Genomic DNA, 26,084 nt, shown 5'->3' on the forward strand with positions numbered 1-26,084 from the left:
TCAATAGTAAATCCCAGATTTATAATAAAATATAATGTATTTTTATAGTCCTTTTACATTCACAATCATTTAAGAATTGCATATTTATAGGGAATAGGAGGTGTGTTCAAAAAGTAAGGTGACTCTGTATTTTTAGAGAAAAATTTTACTTATTCATCAATATTTATGTTGTCCCCTTCAAAGTAATCCTCCTCAGATACAATACACTGCCAATGCCAAGTCTTTTTACAATTCTCAAAGCATTTATCATAAACACTTATCGGTACAGCGATGCAGTCTGTATCTTCTCAATCATTGCAAATCTCAATCTTTTCAATTTTAGGAACAAGAACAAGTCACATGGGGCCAAATCCGTGGATATGGTGGCTGGGGCATGATTATGATGTTGTTTTTGGCCAAAAAATATCCCACAAGCAAAGATGAGTGAGGAGGGTCATTACCGTGATGCGAAAGCAATGAATTGTTTTTCGCCAATTCTGGATGTTATCTTCGTATAACTTCTTTTTAAGCAGTGCACAACTTCAAGATAATACTCTTTATTAACAGTACGACCATATGGTAAGAACTATTGATGCACTACACCACGGTAGTCGGAAAATAAAAAAAAATAGTAAGCAAAACTTTGAGATTTGATCAAACTTCTTGTTCCATCTTGGAAGAGTTTGTACCAATTGTAAATATTTTTTTATTCAGAACAATTTTATTCTATGTCAACATTTCATGTGTTTTGGAGCACTTAATTTCCTTTTTGACAACAAATTTGAAGCAAATTCTTTTACCCATGTTTTCAGTCGCAAAAAAAATTGCCGATTACTCAAAATACTTCTAATACTTGCCTCTCACAAACAAACTAAACAAAGAGAACAGCTGAAACAGTAAATAATATTTCGTCGAATGTATACGTACTAACATAAAAATCGAACATACCAAGTGTACATTGCCCACGAAATTTTAAAAGTCACCTTACTTTTTGATCATTTACTGTGGAGGAAATAAGTTTTTGTTCCATTGCCAATTTTATAAGTTTGCCACAAATTAAGAGTTTCTACGGACTGATGTTAGGAGGCTAGCTAGGCCATTTCATAACATTAATTTGTGTCTACTTGTACCACTCCTTTATTTCATAGGGCGTATGTTTTCGGTCATTGTCGTGCTGGAAGACCCAGAACAAAAAACATTTTCATTGCATTGTCCTAAGAAAAATAAGTTATCTCCCAAGTTTTTCAGTATATTGCCCCGTCTATCCTCTCTTCGATGCAGAGAAACACACCCAAAACATAATGTTTCCGCCCCCATACCTTACGGTGCAGATGGTGTTCTTGGAATTATACTCTCTTCACGAATATACTTTTTCTTGTTCATATAATGTCTAGAATGATAAAATAAACATACATAGAACGTTCTTTTCTTTGTCAGTTGGCAAACTTACAAAATCGCCAAAACCATTAGATACTTATTCTCTCCACTGTATACCCCTATGTATAAATTTTATCAACCCAATAAATGAATGTATGAATATAGGAGGACATATGTATTGTGTGAAAGTTTTGAGCTAATTTATTGTTTTTTCGGGGGTTTATATCCACCCCTTTCCCCAATTCCCGGGAAATCCTGCATTTAATTATTTCATAATTAATCAAATTAAACGTTGAATACATATTAAACTAGAATAGGTACTCAGTAGAGCACAAATCTCAGCCTCATATCAAATCGATTTATGTATCTCAATTTGTTTCAAAGCTATGGTTGATTGAGCATTTTAACGCTTTGAGTTTCCTTGATCTCTTAAAATTTAATGTCCTCTTACTCTGCCTATATACATTTAATGTTCGTACCAATCTTGGTACCAATGGATTTGTAACTTTTACTGTAATCCTGGTGACTAACAAATAAACAAAAGTAAATTCATAACCTCCATTAAACTTCGTTGTTGGAGGTAATTAATAATCAATAAGTTAAAAAATTTACGATTCATGCATTGTACATAATGTGGTTAATAATTAATGGCCAATAAAAGGGATCCCGGCTCTCTATCAAACAATCCGCACCCTATTAGTGATAATAATTAAAATGAAAATGGAGAACAAATGGGTAAAGCTATCTTAAATCTATTATTTCTTCTTAAAATATATAAAAAAAACTTAATACTTATTTATTATTTTAGTACTGACTTGGGTCTGTTATTTCCCAAGATCTCAAAATAAATAAAAAATATCCCACCATCCCTCTGAATGACAATTTCATGGGAAATGATCAATCTTAATATACATATATTTCCATTATCTAGTAGTTCATTATTCAACCTTTCTTTTTACATATCTGTAAAAATAAGGTGTAATAACTCATGATTCCTCCTCAATTTTAAGGTGGAAGACAATAGGAAAACTATAAATTGATTTTTTATTATCCTTTAATGTACTGCCTACTTAGTTGTAATAACAGAAACGCATTTTTTGGGAGGATGTCTTTTTCTTATTTTACATTTTTGATTAGAGTCTACAGTACCTATATCAGTTTTTCCACAAAAGTTATAAAATACAAGAGTAGAGTGGATTCCTTTCTTGAGTAGGAATATATCTATCTATACATGTATAACACGTAATATATTCACTTTCAGATATAAGGCTCTGAATCTAAAATATAAAATAAGATGTATTAATTACAATTAGTTACTATAACAATTTGAAGTTATTATCCTAAAACAAAAAGCTATCTACAGAAACACATTTACACAATTGAATCATTCTAAGAAAGACAATTTCGATGTGCTTCGAATTTGACAATTGCTAAGGTCTAAGATTTTTCTTCAATCATTAAAACAGGAAGAAGTGTACTTCTAGTTCTCCAAGAGTTAGTAGCAAAATAAAGCTGACTGATACTTTTGCTTTAAACTATTTGGCCTCAGGCATTTGGCTTTAGCACATTTCGTGTTAAAACCATTTAATAAATAAGGCTTATACGTCGTTATTGTTTATTTTTAGTTTAAATTGATGTTCCATTTGAATTTTTTAATCAAAATATGTAATGTTTATGACTATAAAAACCATTAAATGGTTGTTTTCTGTTGGAATAATGATGGGATTATGCCACAAAATTACAATGCATGTAACAAAACCTCTCTATATAATGAGTTCAAATCAGAAAATAAATAAATAATATAATAAGAAAAATAAAGAAAAACCAATGAAAGAAGTGCTAGTCACCACTCCCTTATTAATTATCATCAGACTTTATGGATTACTAAAATTAGAAAGTACTCGTGGATATACGAAAATACATAATAAAGAGCAAGATCAGGGATTTCCACTTCGTTATTATACAGGTTGTGTCAGAAGACGAAACAGTTGGCTGTATTGAATCAAACCAAAAAGGGGATATGGAGAAGCACTCAAAAGTCGGGTCATAGGAGAGCATGCCGAAATGAGAGACGTAGTGTGTCATTAATTTTTTTTGAATGAAATTGCTGTAGCTATGGAAAACGCTCTCTGGAGAAATTATCCTCTTAAACTTAATGTTTATAGGTTTGCACTCAGGTGATTCCTAAAGAAAGAAATATACTTTATGCACATGGACTTGACACAAGATTCCTAGGTTAGGTGGAGTAATTGTAATGCTTACTTATACTTAATCAGTGCAACTAACTCCATCTACCCAATTAAAGGAACATTAAAAAAATTGAAAGATGTGTAGAAATGTTTTATGGCGCTGCTGTTCATGTTTATTCTCATGATAAAAGGCTGTAAGAAAACTCAAAGGAATAATAAATGACACAGTCTGATACCTAAACATTTTCTTTGAAAATTCAAAACTAATTGATACTAGATAAATCTTAAATAGTATAAATATGTTTAAAAAAAAGTTTTTATTTCAGTTTTGATTTAATGATTCTTTCCGTTTCATTTTGACAGAATGAGTTATGTCCTTCCCATTTGTGAATATTATAAATTCTACATTAGAATCATCAATTCTTTTACCATTAGGGTAAATTAAAAAAAAAAAAAAAAAAGGAGCATACAACATTAATATCATTTATAGCAGCTGTTTCATGTATGTATGTAGTTATTTAATGACTCAACTAAAGAGTTTTTTATATATTTATTTAATAAAAAAACCGTCACTCAACCATGAAAATAATAACTGGAAAAGAAAAAGTCTGATACTTATGTATAATACATTTGATAAATGGAATTGATAGCTACACAGTTGTATTTTTCTAGAAAATATTTTTTTAAATTGCAGTATCCTAATAAATATCAGGATCCTGTTAATAAATTATGAGAAATGTAAGTCTTTCTTTTTATATATTTTGCAGAATTAATAAAATTTTGGCTAGTCTTGTGGGCTTACAATACGACGTAACAAGAGGCGTTGTAAAACTTCATTTAAGAACAGCTTTGTTACGTGTTGTGGAGTTTAAAATTTGCGCACATACACAAAGGGAAAAAGGAACACTTTTTTCTTAAAATTTCTTTCACGCAATCTCAGATGTTAATCCAGATCAACGCCATTTTTGTTTCCCAGATAGTCATTCAATTATAGACTCCGAAAAACTAATTGACTGTATCCAAGGCTTTGAATGCCTATGGAATGTAAGCAAGCCCGGATACGAGGATTGTCCAAGGAGTACAGATGCTTGGAACCAAGTTTATGAAACTTTAAATAAATATATAGGTACGCGAGCGCAGTATGGGTAGGAGGAACATACCCCCCTCCCCACCCCTCCCAGATATTTTATAAGCCCAAAATCCCAATCCCAGATTTACCATATCTATGTTGTGGTAACCTGTAATTACCACTTCCTCTACCTGTTTAACAATTATAATTGAGCCTTTGATATTTATACACCTATTATGCATATGCAGAGAGGCAATGAATAATTTTCAAACATTTTATGCAATAGGTTGGAGTACCACTTGATGATTATCAGTCGAGGTGGAAAAAAATTAGAGATAAATTTCTCCAAGAATAAAAAAAGGGGAAGGGAGGAAGGAGAGGGGATGGTAGGCCATTGTATAGACCCAGGCATGTAAACGTTCCGCTATTTTGGCGTTCCGTTCCATTATTTTTTTTCGTTCAGCGTTCAGAAATTATTTTTGTTCCGTTCCACGTTCCGTTCAGTGTTCCAATCATAAAGTAGTACCAGAAGTAAAATGGATATTTCTGTTGTGATTCATATCTTTTTTTAAATCTTTATTTAGACAGAAAATAATTTATAAAAAATTAGAATTATCTAAAATTTTCTGGTGGAGATGCATTTACAAAAATATTATTAAACATTATTGCTTAAAATTTCTTCTAGAAACATAAAATATTCATATAGCTAAACTAAAAACATTAGCATCTAAAATCAATAAAATACAAACATAAAATATTAGTAGCAAATTTGCTTTTAAACCAACAAGTAGCTCGTTTTTTTTTCTTCCTCTTTCTAAAAAGTTTGATTATCTTCTGCAAAGTCCAAAAATGTCTGGATGCGTTTGATGAATGATATCTAATGATATCAGAGGCCCAGCCTCAAGTACCCTCGATTGCCCTAGGTATTTTGAACTCAAACGTTCCATATCTTGCCACCACCAAAATTAAAATAACACGAATATCCTCCGCAACCATGGATCCTCCTACAGTTATATTTTTAGCTAGGTAACTCTTTACATTTAATAAAGCATTCCCTATCGACCTAACTTTAGGAGTACTTTATTTCTTTTTTGATAACATGTCGAATAGAATTGTCGCCGTTATTATATTAACTTTATTGTATTCCAGACCTTTTAGGGTTAAACTAATTATTGATCTCAGAATATGTAATTGTGGACATTCCAAAAAAGTGTGTCTAATAGTATTGAATAATTTACCACAATCTTTACGTGGAGTACCGAAAAACAAAATTCCTGTGGCTATCTGAAATTGAGCTGTGAATTTTCTTCCATCAGCAATTCGGGAAGTCGAAGACATAATCTTATGCATCCAATTACGAGATAGATTCAGTTCCCTAGTCCATCCATAACACCTTGACAACGCAGAGACCTCCTCTGAATGAGAAAAATTCATTTTCAAATTCCAAGGAACGGGCACAATGTGTAGCTTAGTATGTCTAATTTAACAGGATATTTAAACTTCATGGTAAAAAAAATCCAGGGTGGACACCAATATCATGTATTGTTAGCTGATTTTTTGTAAGTGCCTCCCATTCCAAAGACACAGGGTCAAGTAAATTCTAAAAAAAAGGTTTTTTTTCCAAGATTCTTATGAATTATATACAGAGTCGTTCCACAATCGTAAGTGGGAGTCGCTTTCCAAAGAGCCCTTTGTGTTGCAGCAAGTATAGGGGAAAAGTAATCGATATATCCACTTATAAGGTCAGTTCCAAGTATAACATATTCATAGTATGGACTTGATATTATCACATATCTCCACTCCATGTTGGGATTCTTCGATATATCAACAAAAACTTTTGAATAAATTTTTGTTATATTGTCCACAAAATATTTGAGTTCACCACCCAATCGATTTCTTGGTTTCTTTAAAGCAGAAACGTAATTGTGATGAAAAAGATTCTCTAACCAAAAGTTTTCCTCCAATATGGCATCCTCCGCCAATATTGGCAAAGAGATAGCCTTATACAAAACATTTGGAACTACAAAAGTGTTATAAAGGTCTACTCTCTTTTGAAGGTTAAAATTGCGCCAGCCTTTGATTAAATTATTGACTCCCGTTTTTAGTTCCAGCCAATTTAATTCTGAGGGACCAGAGACCACCCATTTAATGCCTACAACAGTTATAATTTCTTTTGTAGAACAGTTTGCAATTTTCAAACCTTTTCCCGGATGCCATAAGCCAATCCGGAGAATTGTAGTATTTGATTGATTGATTTTCAATCCCGACTTTTATTCGAAAGTTGTAAATTAAGATAAGATAATTTCCATTCTTCTTTGCAATTGAGCTTCAGAGTTTCTTCTATCATCACAGTCACATCATCACCATAAAGATCTATAAGATGTTTAATATTTCCAAAACTGACACCGAATCCTATATATTATTTTTTGTCATGGTGGTTCTTAGCTCTTCTATTGCAGCTACAAAGAGCAGGGGGCTCGAATAACAACCCAGCCGACAACAATTACTAAAGTAAATCGGTCTGCTTATTTTTACTTCCAACAGTAACTGTCGATGATCCAGTTTCAAATCGATCTTATCTTAATCCCATATGTAAATATAGATGAATTAAGTCATAATTAATTATTAAAATTTAATATCTATAACTAATGACCAACTCTTAATAGTACAGAGTCATTGTAATAAAATTGCATATTTTTAGCATGTCAACAAGCTGGAATAATTTTTCTCAAAATTGAACATAGAATACATTTTCCAACAAATTATAGTTAATTTTAATAGAAAAATGATTCTAATTAATCCTTTGAAGGCACCGCAAATTGTACTTGAAGTAGGCAGAATTCCCCACCACATTAATAGAATTTAATAAAGAAATTAATAAATTATATTTCTAAGACAAGATTGTCTTAGATAGATAAAATGGAGGTTTTAAACTATAGTTAACACTCTCAGGTATCTCAATTCACCCCTTAAATTTGAATTAAAAGCCTATAATTGACCGTAATATCTCTTTGAAATATTGCTTGTCATTTAATAAATATAAATGATGGAACCAAAGTTACTATGACCTATTGGAACGGAACAGTAAAACCTCATTTTTAGCGTTCAACGTTAAAAAAAAAAAATCTGTTCTGTTCAGCGTTAATTCATCGAAGACACGTTCCATGGAACCCTGTTCAATTTTGCGTTTCGTTCACAAACCTGTATAGACCTGCATGGCTCCTGTTTCTACTTATGAAGTTCTTGGGAGATTCCATAAACCATTGATAGTAAGAAATTCGCTTGCCTTTATCAACTATCTAACAAAAAATTACTGAGTACAATTAAGTTGGATTCCGATGAAATCTTATATCAAAACCTGGGCTGCAACAATCAAACGTCTCTCTGGGAGTAAGAAATTTCGTACTATTCAAAAATTAAATAATTTATTATTTGAGGCAGAATGTAAAGAAGAGCTTTTTCATAATTTTCTGAAGTGAAATTAGTCTATATATTCATTTCATACAATATAAATATTTATAATAAATTATGTATTAATTTTTTTTTTTCTTAAGATAAAAGTACCTAATATGAATAATTAAGGCAGTGTACAATTTTTAAGACACCTCATGAGTGTCCTATTTATTTTATTAAATTTCACTTTTAGAAATTATTTTAACCTAATATTAAATTTAGATAATCTGAAAAATAATAACCACTTACAATAAAAGACAAACCAGCGAGCGATGTAGTTTTTTCGGTAAGAGAATGGATACAATGCCTAGTTAAAAGAAGATTGCTATTGATTTTAGAAAGGCATTTGATATATTGCATGATCACATTATACACAAACTCCATACATTCGACATTCCTGAAATATTAATAAGGCTATTTGCATCAATCCTAAAAGAGTCAAAAATAATTATTGCAGCGTTAGGAGTTGAGTTGAATATTGGCAGAGAATGTCTCCCAATAGGTTAATTAAACTCTTTTTTTTAAACATTAATGTAATGATTGAACAATTAAGAACTGAAAACTTACTTCAATGTACCAGGGTAAATAGGGAAAAAATTTGCGATTGTTTTTCTATGAAGACAATGCTACGTATATATTCAATGAAGAAACAAATATTAAAAACTGGAATATATAAGAGATTTACATACAAATTGAAATAAGTCAACATATCTAATCGACAATCTTACTTGAAAGAAGGTACAAAAGGACCTACGCATGTAAGAAAAAGACAACACATCTTTTAGGAATGATCAAAAGAAATGAGGTGTATAACAAGGATATAGACTGTATGGTAAACATATACCAAAGACGGATTTGCACTATTAAAATATCTTATTTAAATTTTATGTACATAATGAAGGTTCTCAATCAGAAAATAATAACATAAATTGTTTAAAATGACAAAAAACAAACACAGGATAGGACCCAAATTTATAAAAATATTCAAATACGAAGACGTCATAAAAAAACATCATAAGTGACAGAATGCATATGAGAAAATATAAAAGAAGACTAGGAGCAATATATCTTGATACTCATTTGATATGAATGAAATGCTTACTGAAAAGAAAAGACAAAGAGTGGAGCGATCCTTTGGCAAGGATTATTGTGGAATAAAGAAAAAGAGGTTCCCTGTACGGAAATAATTAAATACATAATTAATAATCTTATTCCTAATCCTAAGTCCCTTCAAATACATAGATCTAGATTGGGCCAATGACTCGAAATCGAACATAGGGAAAGTGAGATATGTGCAAAGTAATAGTAAAGTTCTAAATCTTGAAAATCGCTGTTGTGGAAAAACTGACGTCGATAAGACAGCCTTTGTGATGGCAGTATTGAAGGGGATCCAAAAATGACCCCATTTGTCCATGATATGCACAAATATTATCTTTAGATTCAATCACAAACACGGCGATTGGACCAAATCCTTTCCAAAAACCTTATTGAAAGAAAATACATATTTTAGTTCATTATGTAAAATTTAATAATACACTTTTATACTAGATTCATTTGTGATACGGAAGAAATATTATTAATTAGGTACGTTAAGATTAGTCTTATCAAACTTGTGCACTTCCAGATGCCAAATATCTTAAGGTCAAGGTCAACCTGGAAGATATGAATACTCACTTCTAGTTATTTGTATTTATTCAAATATTGAATCCTATAGGAATATTAAATTAATATACAAATGACAAACCAGAGTCAATACGATCTTTTGAGATCCTTAGATACCAAAAATGAAGCTCAGGATCTGACATTTTTATTTCTTGGAGAAGACTATGAAATTTTCCTTGTGCTCTGCTATTTTGGAAGATGGATCAAACCAAGACCCTTCCCCTATTACGTATGGAAAATATATTTTTTGCCAAAAGAAGCATGCCCGCCCTATTTCGATCCGTGTTCCTTCTAGTAGAGAGTTGATAATATCGTAAAAGTTGTTTGATATGAAACGTGATGATAAGTGATAAAAATTGATATCAGAAAAAAAAAAAAAAATGAATGATCCATTTTGAAAAAAATGATCAGTAATATATAAAAAAAAGTACTGTTTAACGGAAAGATATTGGCAGAGTAGATCATACTATGTACCAATGTATGTGTATGAAAAAGAAAAAAAAGAGTATTCGTGCGTTCACTTAGCTTCATGAGTGAAGTTGACGTGACTATGGTTTTTACGCACGTTAATGAGTCTAATGAAGCTTAGCGACGCGTCGCCTCTTCCTAAGTTGTATTGTAAACCCACTTTTACATATATATGGTACTTTCAAATTTCCTTTTGTTTATTCCATCATTATTACAAATTATGAAAACGTTAGTTTTTTAGGGTTCACAGGTCCCATTTAGTTTGATCCAGTAACCCGATCCGACTTAGAATAAAAGTTTAAATAGTAAGTAATAAAATATCTAACTTTTTATGGAACTGAGGGTTGTATAATTGTAAAATACCCCACCTGTGGGCTATAAGTTAACTCGGTATGCATATATAATTATAATCATTAAATAAAACGTATATTGGGTAATAATTAAATGTGGACTTCCCATAAGTTTAAAATCTCGAGAAATCACGGGAAATCGAGATACCACATGAAAAACCCTGCTAAGTAGAGTGTCCGCTATTTTATAAAGTTGACCAAATTCAATTATCATGGATCATGAGATGTGTTTAGGAGTTGGTAATGATCTCCTATTTTTCTTTTCTGTGCCATCATAGAGTTACCCTCTATCCGGTCAAAGTTATAGGTTCTGGAAGTACTTTAAAATGAAGCCCTATTAAAAAAAGAAAAAAATCGTATTATTATTAATGCATAAGAAAAGAAGAACTTATTTTATAACTTTTTTGAACTTGTTTGTAATTTTTTTTGACTGTATTGTATAGTCAGTTTTGTTAGTAAAAACTCATGATGTAACTATTGACGGCATACAAATATAAATCTATAATTATGGATTTTTTATTAATTAGCTATTTATGTAAAAATTTTTTTTTCATGAACAGGATACAAATGTCCATAAACATATATAGTTTTCAAATAATTGAATAATCAGTTAATTAATTCATGAAATCAGACTTTGGAAAGTTATTATTGAATTTTGATCATGAGTGATTTGTAACAATTAAATTTTTTTGTGTTTTCTCTTGATCATATGTTTTCTGGGATTTGTTTGTTTTTGATGTTGTTTATTTGAATACTATGAAACGAAAACCAAAGGGCCAAAATCTTATACAGCTCTCAAATCTCAAACTGTTCACGTAAAACGTATACTTTAACATTTGTGGCTATCAAAGGAAGTGTGCCAGCCATAGATGAATATTTATATTAATGTTTGAACAGAGATTAATAGTACTTTGTCCAGATTTGTCAGTTTGTACAAAAGGGGCCACATTATGTACCTGATTTTTTTTTTTTGAAAAACATTCTGGAACAATGCGAGATGGATTATTACTGCTTCTACCTACTTTCCTTCATATAAAAATTCCCTCAAATGAAACACAGATCGAATGATATTTATTAAAAATAATAAATCAAGCAAACCAGCATCTCAACCCTACAAAAAATGAAAAAAATGTTTTTATTGATGAAAAATTTCTGTTTTTGATGGCACAGAAAAAAAATAATTAGGAGGTGATTACCAACACCTAAACACACCTCATACTCCATGATAATTTTGAATTTGGTCAACTTTAAAAAATAGAAAACACTCTACTTCTAAGTATATATTTCACTAATTGTAAATTAAAGAAAAAAATAGAATTAAGTAGATTAATACAAATAATTCCTTAAAATAATTTTAAAAATATCTACATAATTTGTATATTTCAAAATAAATTCCAACAAGTTGATTTAGCATTAGTCTATTATGTAAATATTCATTAGTATTTACTCAAATTTACTCTACTGTATGATATTTGACGATATTATACACTTAAAAATACGTTAATGTGTATGTTAAACTAGAAAAAAAAATCTTGCTAATCTGATAACAAACAAATTATGATTAGCATAGAATACATTAGTATGTAAATCTCATTACTTTTGAAAATGATTTTAATTCCTAATATTGCTTTTCAAAATATTCAAGAATATTTATTAGGTAAATCAAATAAATCCTTATACGGAGTTTCCTCACTTACACAAAAATTTATATTTTATTTTGTTGTCATCTATTAATCATATTAATCAGTCATCTTAAGATTATTTTCTCCTAATTAGTTTTCTGAACATTGATTGGTTAAATCAGAATTAGTTCATTTTAAGCTATGTACATTTCCCAACAACTATTGAACATTAATTCCATGATTGAGAAGAATTGGCTAAATACCAACTGATTTTGTGCTGCTTTTTCTATTTTTTTAGATGAAAGGTTGTGTGATACAATAAAACTAACAACGTACTAGATAAACATTTACTGATCAAATAAGTATATAAACTTGAATAACATAAAATTAAAATACATTTCATCACAGTACATAGCGATTGTCATTGCATTTCTCAAAATTTCCCAGAATAGAAATTTTAAAAAGGGCCTAAAATTGTATGTTGAAATGGAAAACAGCATAAAAAAACTATTAAAAAGTTTCGTTTCTAAAAAAAGCCATTTTGTCCTATTAAGTCAGAGGGAATTTATTTAACTTTAATTTATAAAAAAATCCCCTCTCCCCTCATAAAATCCTGCGTACGCTCTTGAAGCCAGCAGAGCTGTGTAGAGCTATGAAGTCGTTGTGTGTCATAATCCTTTTGAAAAAGAGAAATATCTCTGAAATATCGTTTTATGTAGTGACATAGATTAATGAACAATACGCTCTGAAGAGATTATTCTCTTGAACTAAAGTTTCTTAGGTTCGATACTCAATCGCTCCTAGAAAAGAAAAATTATGTATATGGACTTCTAAGACAATTTGTAGGTCAGAGGGAGTTATTGTAATACTATAAAGTTTACTTATACTCCATCTGACCAATTATTCGAACATTACAAAAGCTATCGTTCATCCATAATTTTTTTGGCTATTCCACTTAAAATATGCCGACATTTCTATTCAAATTGCAATATAAGTCCACAAAGAGGTAATCCATTGCCTGCATATTCGGAAACCCTTCCCTATTATATATAAGAAGGAAGGTAAAATTAATAGATTTAGTAATTAGCAAGTATTAGTGTTGTTTCGGATCTTAATATGGGATTTATAATCCGTCCCACGCTTTATCCTTGTCAAAATTTTTCGAAAAACGTCCTAAATTTTAAAGCAACTTTTCTATCTAACATCATTTTTCCAACATCATAATAATCTACCGCAGTTTAGTAATTGAATTAGCTAAGTAAAATTTAAATGGCCTGTAAATTAAGAATAATTACAAAAATTCAAGTTGATGAAAGATACTTTAAGTACTTATTATTCTTATAAAATTTGTCAAGATTGTTTGGTGAAGATCTCATGCAGCAATGTTTAATCAATGGGACAACTTTCGCTCTCATTTGGGACGTGTCCTTAAGATTTAGGACGGGGATGAACCAGACGTTAAAATTTTGGGACCGCTGCATTCCTACCATATATAAGTTATTTTAAGTGATACAATCACCTTATTGTTTAAAAAAAACTAAGTCATTTCTCTATTTCTTAACTACTACGTGAAATTTTTCTTATACTGCCAGAAGTAACTAGGCGTCTAAAAGACAGATTTTTCTTTAATAATAGAGAAGATATCTCCCCAATAAATGCTCTATCTTACTCTCCAATTTTTATAAACACGCTCACACGTAGCTACTCAATACTTACATCACTCATATATGTTCTCTCCTGAAGAATAAATGAATAATAATAAGAGTTTGATAATCTTTTTTGGTATAATGTGATGAGTTTGGAAGTGTTTTTGTCTCTAGACCCATCACTGGCTGTGCTTTACCTCCACACAATCATCACTAATTCTAATTATGCATCACATTCGTTATTCTATATTTTTTATAACAAAAATAGTTCTCCCTGTTTATACACTCGATGCTACATGCAGAACGCCTGCGATATTTCATTAATAGGACTACATTGCTATTTCTTAGATCCAAACGATGTAAAATTTTAAGTACCACGTTATACAAAATCCGTGATTCTTGAAATCACGTTATGTGAGGACACCCCGGTATATGATATACCTCAGCGAGAAATTATATATAGTACACCCTGCATAGACACTCGATGCTACATGCAATATAGATCAAAAATATGTTATTGTTATTGAAATAGAGAAACTTAGTTTTCTTAATAGTTTAAATCTATGTAAATAAATTATGTATCTTCCTAAGATTGTACCTTAATTGTAATAACAATCAAAAATTTATTTATGATTTCGTGATGTATTGGTTAAACAATTTTGCTAAAAAGAGCTGCGACGTGTACACATTAATAAATAATTGTACTTAAATAATTAATACTGTTTTTTCTCGCTATTAACTACATTCAAATTTACTGAAACTATGCAGTTTACATACTTTGTATAAAAGTATATTAATGTACCTATTGTATATATATATGCATTTTGAATTTAAACTTATTATTAAATACTTACACAAAGCAAAGCAAAAACTATATTTATATTATTTGTACAACTATACTTAATCCATGGTATTATGATTAAAGTTAAAAAACAAAAAAAGTTTGTTATACTATGTTTTTTAATTAAATAAAAAACACACATAAGCTTTCGTTTTTAAATAATTTATATATGTATTCTAATTAATTAATAAAAAAATATTGGATAAAGGGAAATATTTATATGCTCAACATAGAGTAGTAAATTACTATTATGTTTATAATTATTAATAACACATAATGGCCAAGGGCTATTATAATGATTTTAATCTATCAATAAAAATTTCAAATTTCAACATAAGAACTTATAAATGTTAGATGTACGAAAATATACATATAGTTCCAGTCGATGGGATCTATTTTTTTCTCACTAACGGGCAGAGCTTTATTCAAGTCCATCTGTTACTAGCAAAGCCACTCCAAGTCCATAGACCTACTTGTTTGTCAGGATAAAGCCCCAGTCCCTAAAAAATAACTCAAAAATTCCTTTTATAATTATGAGTAGATTAAATATTAAATACAAATATATATTTGAGATAATAAAATGTTATTTTAGATATGATACAAAAATTGAGAACTGTTAAGTGTATACTCAAGTTTTAAAAGTTAACGGTTATAAAATTATATTTTTCTATATGCTTTATTATGAAAAACTTGAGGAATTTATTAATTAAACAAATGCTATTTTTATAGATACAAGTCGGAATACGGAAAGTCCATATTGTCTATGACTAAATCTTCATTTTTTGTGTAGTTGTGTCCCGATTATAGATTTTGTGTCGAAATGACAGCTATTTAGACACAACTCTGGTAGCAAATCACTGCATATATTTTCCAGTTCAAGTCAAATCCGAATCCGTAACAATAACTCAAGTAACATATATTCACAACCGCTAACAGTTAAATAATGTTTATAATAATCAATAACTATTCTATTAATAATAACAAACAATTTGCAATACGAAAAAGATAGAAGGCTAGTTACCATTTTTTTTTCTCTTCAAATGTATCCTTTTTTTTAGTCAAGGTTGAGAGTTGATAGAAAAGATGGACGTGAGACCTACAAAAAGTTGTTTTTTTACGATACCACAAATGATATCACCTTATCATTTCCCCTCATGATGTATGTATGCAACTTTTTCCTCCATTTATAGATCACGTGGTCTTGGGTTCGCCCCTTTTCTTATATATAGCTATCTAAATATTCGTACATGTAAATACATGAAGAATCGCTTCCTTTCCAATTACAAAAATTGACTTTTAGAATATTTATTGAGGTTTATGCAATTTATGTATAAGCTTTTATTAAAATTATCTGCATTTCTATGGTCCGTAAATCAGTGTTGAAATTTTGAATCATAGTAGAAAAAATAAATATATAATCTGTAGGCTATACCAGAAAGGATTTGGCGAGTTTATCATAAGAATGGTTGGAATTATTTTAGCAAGGTCCCTAAAAACTTTGAGGTACAGGGACTTTATTCGAAAATAAATGAGGAGTCAAACAAGGAGATTCTATATCAACATTTTTATTTAATATTGGGATTGATAAAATGCTTCAAGACATTCAGAAGGATGATAGAATCCCAAATGCCAAAACTATCCAAAGTAACTCGAAAAGTCTCTTTTACGCTGATGAATTAACATTAGTCTTTCGTGACGGCCCTCTCGTCATACTTATATAAATTAGGAGGACCTTGAGTAAATACAATACATGAGTGATACAATCATTGCATGGAACACATTCATTTTACCAAAAGTGTTGCAACCTCTGCAGAGTTACTCCATACAGTAAGAAAATCGCACAAAAATTAATTGAAATACAAAGTACATTCCTTCAGATGAAAAAGAGAAAAATTATCTTACGCCAGACTTCATGACCTACTGAAGAATGGGGGCAGCCCATGATAAATATTTCTGAAATGTGGAAAATAGTGAACTCTACTGGGTGAGGAAAATGTGGACGAGCAAGAAATCCTAGTGTTTCATTTTTAACCATTTTATAAACAAACCACAGGTGAGCTATAAAGTAGTCCTTGATAAACTTTCCCAATACTCTGAGCGTATGAAACGACTGAGTGAGGGCTGTGTGGAAGTTGTTTCAAAACTTGAACTCTTCCTGGACTGGGAATTCCCCATACACTAACGTTTCAATTTCCCTGAAGTACATACAGTTTTCCTCAGATATCGGTGCAGGGGTTCATGTGCTGATAAACCAAATGGCTCAACTTCCCTCTAATAAAAATAGTTAGGAATCTTTCTTGTTCCGAAAGGGCAATAGCTCCCTTCAGAATGAGAGCATGTACGGTCTTTACGTTACAAATTAGGAGGATATTCCAGACAAACACCCTTGACCCCTTTAGCTCTTAAATGCGAAGAAGAGGAATCACCAAAAAAGAGGCATCAGGAATTGTCCAAGTAATAGAAAACCGATTGCTGACATCCTCAGAAAAATGGTTCAAATACCACTTGTTGTCTGCAACGCTGGAAATACGATCTAAGTTATTTTATGGCCAGAAAAATCCTTTTTATTTTCTGCAAAGATAAGAAGGAGAAAACAGGCCTTCTTTTTTTTTTTTTGGTATTGCAGAGTACTAAAAGAAATATGCCAACAGGTAGTAGATAATTTGGCGAATAATTTTGGAGCACCTATTGGTAACCATGAATTCTTGGCATACTTCACTGAAAACGAAGAAGAGAAAGTGAAAGCAAATTAACATTAAACGCAACAAGTCGTATACACGAAATGATCATCAAACGACACCACCCTAAAATATATATTACCAATCGAGGAGATGCCCATCAAAGTAGCAAAAAAATAGCGAAAATTTTGTCATTTCAATAGTTTTTATTGATGTTATTTATATCCGTATTTTACATTATGTTCACATGTTGTTCTTATTAAGTTTTTTTAACCTAACCTTTTTTTGTTTGTATATATGCTTATGACACCGCTATTATGTCTTATGGAAGCCTATAATTGAATTCCTAAAAGTATGAATAAATTTAGCCTCTTGGCAAAGAAAAAAATAATAGTAATATTTTATTCCAAATGTTTACTGCGACTTTTGGTAAATCAATATATGTAGATGTTCAACAAATACATATTATATAACACTCTTCAAAATCTATAAAGGAACTATTCTATATTAGGTCGGTAATATTTTTAAACTACGAGTAAAATGTATGTCATGGATACTCATTGGTTTCATCAAAAAATAATAGTCGTATCAAACTTATTTTATAAAATTGCATTAATTTATTTCATCATCTTTTTGGTCCTAGACAGCATTTCATCACAAATTATTCATATTGTCAAGTAGAAAATTATATATTTTATATCTTGAGCATATATTTATAAATCCTATTTAAAAGATTGGTACAATCACATGAACATATTGAATAACAAACTTTATCATTATAAAACCATGATATCGTAATAATGAAATACTTCTATGCACCTTAGAAGCACTTTCTGTGAACGATTCCAGGGCCAGATTCGTCGTATTCTTGTTTGGAGATCCACATTTGTTGGAAGGTGGAGAGGGAAGCAAGGATTGAGCCACCGATCCAGACAGAGTATTTTCTCTCAGGTGGGGCAATGATCTTGATTTTGATGGTAGAAGGAGCAAGAGCCGTGATTTCCTTTTGCATACGATCAGCAATACCTGGGTACATGGTGGTGCCTCCAGAGAGAACGGTATTTGCGTACAAGTCCTTTCTGATGTCGACATCACACTTCATGATTGAGTTGTAGACCTATAATATAGAAAAAAATAATAGAGAATGAGGGTAAGAGAGTATTGTAGCTTAAGCAATAGGGAGGAACTTACAGTCTCGTGAACGCCGCAGGACTCCATTCCCAAGAATGAGGGTTGGAAAAGGGCTTCAGGACATCTGAATCTCTCGTTACCAATGGTAATTACTTGTCCATCAGGCAACTCATAGGACTTTTCGAGAGAAGTGGAAGCGGCGGCAGTGGCCATTTCTTGTTCAAAGTCAAGAGCAACATAGCAGAGCTTTTCCTTGATGTCACGGACGATTTCACGTTCAGCAGTGGTGGTGAAGGAATAACCTCTCTCAGTGAGGATTTTCATTAAGTAGTCGGTCAAATCTCTACCAGCCAAATCCAAACGAAGGATGGCATGAGGAAGAGCGTAACCTTCATAGATGGGAACGGTGTGGGAGACACCATCTCCAGAGTCGAGGACAATACCAGTGGTACGACCAGAGGCATAGAGGGAAAGGACAGCTTGAATTGCGACATACATGGCAGGGGAGTTGAATGTTTCAAACATGATTTGAGTCATCTTTTCTCTGTTGGCCTTGGGGTTAAGAGGGGCTTCTGTAAGAAGAATGGGGTGCTCCTCGGGTGCAACACGGAGTTCGTTGTAGAATGTATGATGCCAGATCTTTTCCATATCATCCCAGTTGGTGATGATTCCATGTTCAATGGGGTACTTCAAGGTGAGGATACCTCTCTTGGATTGAGCTTCATCTCCAACATAAGAGTCCTTTTGTCCCATACCCACCATGACACCTTGATGTCTTGGGCGACCGACAATGGAGGGGAATACAGCTCTGGGAGCGTCATCTCCAGCGAATCCTGCTTTGCACATACCGGATCCATTGTCTACAACAAGTGCCGCAACTTCGTCATCACACATGATGATTCGCCTATGAAACAAGAAGAAGAAGTTGAATTAGTGTCTTATCTTTTCACTCTCAGCACAATTCATTATTAAGTACTTGTATTTGTCTTAAAGAGAAAGAGAAAAAGATGTACTGATACTCGAATCTCTTTGGAGATGAACTGACTGCAAATCTGTGGATCACAGACTATTTATGAGGATTGCTTTTTAAGCTTTCTCTAACCTTTTTGGGTGAGGAAAAACTCTTTTAGTCTTACTGCAGAAAAATCTTAAATGTCAGAGGAAAGTACCTTAAATACTTCCATATAAGGTAATACATTTTCACTCAATCTTAGAATAAAAATAGACTTGGGTCTAATTTGATTAGCTCCTTAATTATTCTAGCTATTTTGGCCACTTTGCATATTACACATTTATGTACGTAATTTAAAAAATATAAATAATTTTGTTTCATTTTAAACGATATTTTGTATTGATATACAAAATACATACATGTGTAATTAAACTATTCTAAAAAATACAATTTGGTATGCTTCTCTAATCCTTTTATATTCATCACATAAGCACAATATACATAATACAAAAGAATTCTTATAACAACTTTTTTTGTCCTTTGTGCCCTTGATTGAGGACTAGTAATCATTTTTACTCATGTGAATAAGACCATTGTACTATTTGAATTTGCTAGTCAAATAATTAAAGCACATTGTATCAAAGTAGATCTTTTATGATATTTGCATTAGTACATAAATTTTATGTAGAAAGACGAATTATATTTGGAAAAAACATTATTTTTTTCATTACATTGTGAATAGTTTCTGTTGTTTCAATATTTTATCCTTTTCTTTTGAAGGATTTATTTGTCTGTCTGTTTTGTTTTTGTAAAGAGCAATAATATAATTTGTACATTCATAGGTAGGTACAATATGTTATTGGTATTATTTTAATTGCAAAAGTTACAAATCTTTGGGCAATAAAAATAAGAATCATTTGACTAATAAAATATTTCGTTATTAATTCTATTATCAAAGATTCAGAGATTTTGTTATGCTATCATGGATATTTAATGATCATTGTTCTATGTCAAGACGAACATTTTTAAGAAGGGAAATCTTAATTTTGCCCTAATATTTAGGAGAATGACTTTTTTTTTTTGACTTATTTTTATTTTATAAAAGACCAAATATAGTAAATTAATTGCCCAAATGTTTCTCTAAATTTAAGGAAGACAATTGTTCATCCGTCTTCTACGCCTATGCATGAGTCAAACGAGAGAAAAAGTCAATAATTACAAGTCTAAAGTATTTGACTTAGAGTTTCAAGTATTTGCTCCAAGTCATTGAATATGTTTTTTATCCAACCTAGTTCTAGTTTGTAGCTTTATTTGAAGTTCATTTTAAGTCTATAAGTAGTTGTTGATGAATTTCTTAAGTCCGTTATGAATTAGTTATAATAAATCAAAAATAATAACTCTATTCAAATCTCAATTCTAAAGTTGTATACATTCATTGTTAATATTTTGGGGTACATTTTATAACTTTTTCTGCATGTCATATTTTCTCTTTCTATCTCAAAATTTAAGACAGTGACAACAGATAGTTGAAATTCAATTATTGCAACATTTGAACAATAAGGAAATAACTTTTGCTAATTGCAAAGAAGCGACGCTTCGCAAAACGATGAATATATTATTGAAGTATTAGGAGAGAGAACTCGACTCAATCCATTACAATTGCTCGAATAATTTTTCTCCAAGGATTAGACAACCTTTTGAATTTGTACTGTACATTTCTATTATTCTATGATTATAGTAATGTTCTGCTTTAGGAGTTCATGGATTTGATGAGAAAGAAGTTTCTCTCCATGATAGGTACCTATTACTTTCATCCTGTAATTATACCATAATGGGTCATGGTAGAAAAAAGAAATAAGTGGTGCTTTACTTAATGAGATATGATCTCCTCTGGCCTCATTCCTCAGTACACGGATTGACTCTGAGTCCCTCCTCTCCTCTGTTCCTACATTGTTATTTCTTAAATCAAGTAGTACGTAGTTTCAAAATATGATGTGCACACTCAAAAATGATGCCTCGACCGAAAAACTTTGCTTTATTAATATAAAATAAGTATTTGATTCTGCAAGAAATATCTGTAGTACCACCAGAGCTTTATTGAGGTATCTGTTCAAATTATTGCAAATATATTGTTTATTAGATTGGTATAAATATGACCTAGCTATATGTAGAGATAAAAGAAACTGAAAATTAACATGTCAACTCTGACAATTTCAAGAATGCTTGGGCGAAGAATTCTCTTGTTGATGATCCGGATTGCACATCCAAACTTCTATTAATTAATGTCCCGTAGACATAATTACTATTCAGACTCCGTGTACGGTTTTGTAGAGTGGAAAAGCCTATAACTAGATTTTTATAAAATATTATCTGTGGATATATTAAAAAAAGAACCTGACAAATGTTTTTGTAAACCAAACAATTTAAATAACATTTTGAAGGAGAGAAACTACATAAGTTGTCATGGATTTTTATTCAATTAGCTGCGAGAGGAAAAAAATAAACAAATGTCCCTCTCTGTATCTAGCAAAGACAGAGATAGGAATGACTGCCATGTCAATAATCAATTATACTCTGAGTTCATAAAGTACTTACACCAATAACTCCCTGACAAACCCTCTGAGTGAATCTTAGTCATTCATGAACATATACACTACTGATTACTGTACACTTAGAGGTTCTCTTCAATTAAATAATTTATATATATATATATATAAAACATTGCTTAAAATCCCGAATGTAGAAACATCTCACACTGTTTCTAAGTCATATTTTATACAACTCTACCAAAAACTGTAGGGAATAGGGATGGGATTTTTTGTAGAGTGCAAGGAGAAGACACAAACTGAAACTTAAATTTTGGTATAACTGAATTAAGAAACTAGCTCACAGCTGCTCGTGACGTGATTTTTTTTTGGTTATAAAGCTATATAGAGATACATATGGGCATGTAATTCTAGTGGACTGGAATAACCCTGCATAATTTGTATACATACATTAGACGAATATAAAAGGAGGAAAGGAAAGAAAAACATACTTAGCTGCATGCATGGTTATTCATGATTAAAGCTTTTTTATAATAATATTATTTTTTTTTCCTTAGGAACTATCTACATATATGTTCCCTGTGTGTCTGTTGCACTCTCTCTTATTCATCATAAAAGTTACATGGGACTCTGGCAAGGAGTGTCAAAAATTTAAGAACGAGAGTTTAAAGTAAGAATTAACATAATTTGGTTGAAAATATTTACACTTTTTGAGCTTTATATTGAAATCTCTAGCCATGATAATTACAAGGGAATTTTTTTTCTTAAATTGCTTAAACATCCATTTTAATGTTGGAGTGACAAAACACTCCAAGGAAGTACACGCATAGCCCCCAATTAAGCAAAATTTCTGCAAAAATTATCAACACAATTAAAGGAGCTTCTATGTGAGCTTTGGGTATTCACAAGTGAAGAGCAAAACTTGGGAGTTTTACCAACAAAGTCGACGTTATTTTTAGAAAGATAATTAAATAGGAGGATAGTGCTTGATGTTTGAAAAATAGTAAAAAAGGTGTTAAATTAGAAAAATATATCATAAGTAGTAATACGTGTAAAACCCCTACTAAAATATATAGTAGTAGTATTTTGTTATCAAAAATTTGCATACTTTGATACCCTAGAATAGAGAAATCAATAGGGATATAAAGGGAAGTATTCTAAGAATAAATAAGATATAAAACTATAAGTAAGTCATTTCAATCCAAAAATTTACCAAATTAAACACCTTATCCTTTATTAATATATTTTTTTGTCATCCCATTCAGTGTTCATGTTTGTATTCATTTTATAGAAAAGATAAATACGCATTTTAAAAAGAGATAATTTTTCAATTTGTTTAACTTATTTTTCTAAATTTATTTTCCAAATCTGTATGAACATGGTAATCTGTAGTGCATGTTTTTATTTTCTTTCTTCATTCAAATGTTATAAAATTGTTTATGTCTCTATTTCCATAGCATACACAATATACATACATAAGCAGATGTGGAGAGTTGACCTTTAAATACCCTCATACGTATGTATATAAATACATACGTATGAGTCTATGAAATGTATCTTAAAAAAACTGTATTCACTTCACCCCTTATGAATAATAATTTAATGGAACATACCTACAATTAATAATCAGCATACTTGAACAGTAATGCTGCAGTAGAAAAAAGTGTCTGAGATGTTTTAATTTGTATTATTATGCTATCTTATATTCTTTATTTCATGAGTCTTTGATTAATTATATAAAATCTATTTGGCAGTAAGTTTGAAAATTGTATGGCCAAATAGTAATTATGTAGTAAAGAAGAATATGCAAATATGTATTCTTCTCTTTAGAAGCACTTTCTGTGAACGATTCCAGGGCCAGATTCGTCGTATTCTTGTTTGGAGATCCACATTTGTTGGAAGGTGGAGAGGGAAGCAAGGATTGAGCCACCGATCCAGACAGAGTATTTTCTCTCAGGTGGGGCAATGATCTTGATTTTGATGGTAGAAGGAGCAAGAGCCGTGATTTCCTTTTGCATACGATCAGCAATACCTGGGTACATGGTGGTGCCTCCAGAGAGAACGGTATTTGCGTACAAGTCCTTTCTGATGTCGACATCACACTTCATGATTGAGTTGTAGACCTATAATATAGAAAAAATAATAGAGAATGAGGGTAAGAGAGTATTGTAGCTTAAGCAATAGGGAGGGACTTACAGTCTCGTGAACGCCGCAGGACTCCATTCCCAAGAATGAGGGTTGGAAAAGGGCTTCAGGACATCTGAATCTCTCGTTACCAATGGTAATTACTTGTCCATCAGGCAACTCATAGGACTTTTCGAGAGAAGTGGAAGCGGCGGCAGTGGCCATTTCTTGTTCAAAGTCAAGAGCAACATAGCAGAGCTTTTCCTTGATGTCACGGACGATTTCACGTTCAGCAGTGGTGGTGAAGGAATAACCTCTCTCAGTGAGGATTTTCATTAAGTAGTCGGTCAAATCTCTACCAGCCAAATCCAAACGAAGGATGGCATGAGGAAGAGCGTAACCTTCATAGATGGGAACGGTGTGGGAGACACCATCTCCAGAGTCGAGGACAATACCAGTGGTACGACCAGAGGCATAGAGGGAAAGGACAGCTTGAATTGCGACATACATGGCAGGGGAGTTGAATGTTTCAAACATGATTTGAGTCATCTTTTCTCTGTTGGCCTTGGGGTTAAGAGGGGCTTCTGTAAGAAGAATGGGGTGCTCCTCGGGTGCAACACGGAGTTCGTTGTAGAATGTATGATGCCAGATCTTTTCCATATCATCCCAGTTGGTGATGATTCCATGTTCAATGGGGTACTTCAAGGTGAGGATACCTCTCTTGGATTGAGCTTCATCTCCAACATAAGAGTCCTTTTGTCCCATACCCACCATGACACCTTGATGTCTTGGGCGACCGACAATGGAGGGGAATACAGCTCTGGGAGCGTCATCTCCAGCGAATCCTGCTTTGCACATACCGGATCCATTGTCTACAACAAGTGCCGCAACTTCGTCATCACACATGATGATTCGCCTATGAAACAAGAAGAAGAAGTTGAATTAGTGTCTTATCTTTTCACTCTCAGCACAATTCATTATTAAGTACTTGTATTTGTCTTAAAGAGAAAGAGAAAAAGATGTACTGATACTCGAATCTCTTTGGAGATGAACTGACTGCAAATCTGTGGATCACAGACTATTTATGAGGATTGCTTTTTAAGCTTTCTCTAACCTTTTTGGGTGAGGAAAAACTCTTTTAGTCTTACTGCAGAAAAATCTTAAATGTCAGAGGAAAGTACCTTAAATACTTCCATATAAGGTAAAAAGTATTATACAAACAATTAAAATGAGTTCAAGATAAATTATAAATATAGTTTAGGACAATCTCAAGCTTCTTAAAAATACTCCATAAGCACCATATATACCATAATTTGAGCTACAGAAGAAATCTGTTCTAGAAACCCACAGTGATACAGCAATCGAATAAACTCTCATTGAATTATGAAAATTATCATCAAAATTTTTGTATTATCTTTATAATTTAGTAAGATATTGGTTTTATGAACTAAAACACACGTATACGAATATAATTAAACAAAAAACATATTTACATCATTTCGTATATATTGGTAAATTAGGCCGTCTGAAATGTTCGTAGTCATTCACATAGATAACCCCACAATAATTAAGTATCCTCATTTTTAAGTTACTATTAATCTTAAAACGATACATGTACATTATATAAGCTTGTCAGCTGTGGAATATTTGGTTCGAAAGATAAAATACTGCTGAAGCCAAGGCTCAACTTTCAAGTTTAATATACAATACAAGCAATGGACGTTCAAGGGAGGCAGTTATCCCAAAATCATACAAAAGGATAAAAATAATTGGGAAATGAAGTTGATCAGTGTAGCTGAGACTTTATAGATATCAAACGAACGTGTTGGGGATATTGCGCATAAATATTTGGCCATGCAAAAGCAGTGTGACTACTGGGTGTCGCACTTGCTCATATTATATGTGATTATAGATGAAACGTGGCGAAATCATTACACTACAGAGTGCAATTGACAGTTATCCGAGTGAACTGTATACTATAAATCAAATCCAAAGTG

At 31.6% G+C, this 26,084-nt stretch overlaps 2 protein-coding genes across 2 annotated transcripts; both read right to left on the minus strand.

Moving 5' to 3' along the window:
- Nucleotides 1–17,928: 17,928 nt before the first annotated feature.
- On the minus strand, nt 17,929–19,582 carry LOC121127524 (actin, clone 205). The gene is made up of 3 exons (XM_040722922.2): nt 19,442–19,582; nt 18,526–19,369; nt 17,929–18,451 (listed from the first exon to the last, which is right to left on the minus strand). Exons 2-3 carry the CDS (start codon nt 19,357–19,359, stop codon nt 18,155–18,157), a joined length of 1,131 nt encoding a protein of 376 aa, XP_040578856.1. The 5' UTR covers nt 19,360–19,369; nt 19,442–19,582; the 3' UTR covers nt 17,929–18,154.
- Nucleotides 19,583–23,638: 4,056 nt separating this feature from the next.
- LOC121127530 (actin, clone 205) lies at nt 23,639–25,216 on the minus strand. Its single transcript, XM_040722928.2, has 3 exons — nt 25,076–25,216; nt 24,160–25,003; nt 23,639–24,086 (listed from the first exon to the last, which is right to left on the minus strand). The coding sequence occupies exons 2-3, from the start codon at nt 24,991–24,993 to the stop codon at nt 23,790–23,792; spliced, it is 1,131 nt and encodes a 376-aa protein (XP_040578862.1). The 5' UTR covers nt 24,994–25,003; nt 25,076–25,216; the 3' UTR covers nt 23,639–23,789.
- Nucleotides 25,217–26,084: the final 868 nt, after the last annotated feature.

The sequence above is a fragment of the Lepeophtheirus salmonis genome, chromosome 13, assembly GCF_016086655.4.
Source record: "Lepeophtheirus salmonis chromosome 13, UVic_Lsal_1.4, whole genome shotgun sequence".
In the NCBI taxonomy this organism is placed as follows: domain Eukaryota; kingdom Metazoa; phylum Arthropoda; class Copepoda; order Siphonostomatoida; family Caligidae; genus Lepeophtheirus; species Lepeophtheirus salmonis.

Bases quoted from the DNA above. Each gene is read 5' to 3' on its own strand.
- LOC121127524 (XM_040722922.2), bottom strand. From the start codon at position 19,359: ATGTGTGATGACGAAGTTGCGGCACTTGTTGTAGACAATGGATCCGGT. The intron at 18,452-18,525 runs GTAAGTTCCTCC...TCTATATTATAG, and splicing joins CCTGCGGCGTTCACGAGACT to GTCTACAACTCAATCATGAA.
- LOC121127530 (XM_040722928.2), bottom strand. From the start codon at position 24,993: ATGTGTGATGACGAAGTTGCGGCACTTGTTGTAGACAATGGATCCGGT. The intron at 24,087-24,159 runs GTAAGTCCCTCC...TCTATATTATAG, and splicing joins CCTGCGGCGTTCACGAGACT to GTCTACAACTCAATCATGAA.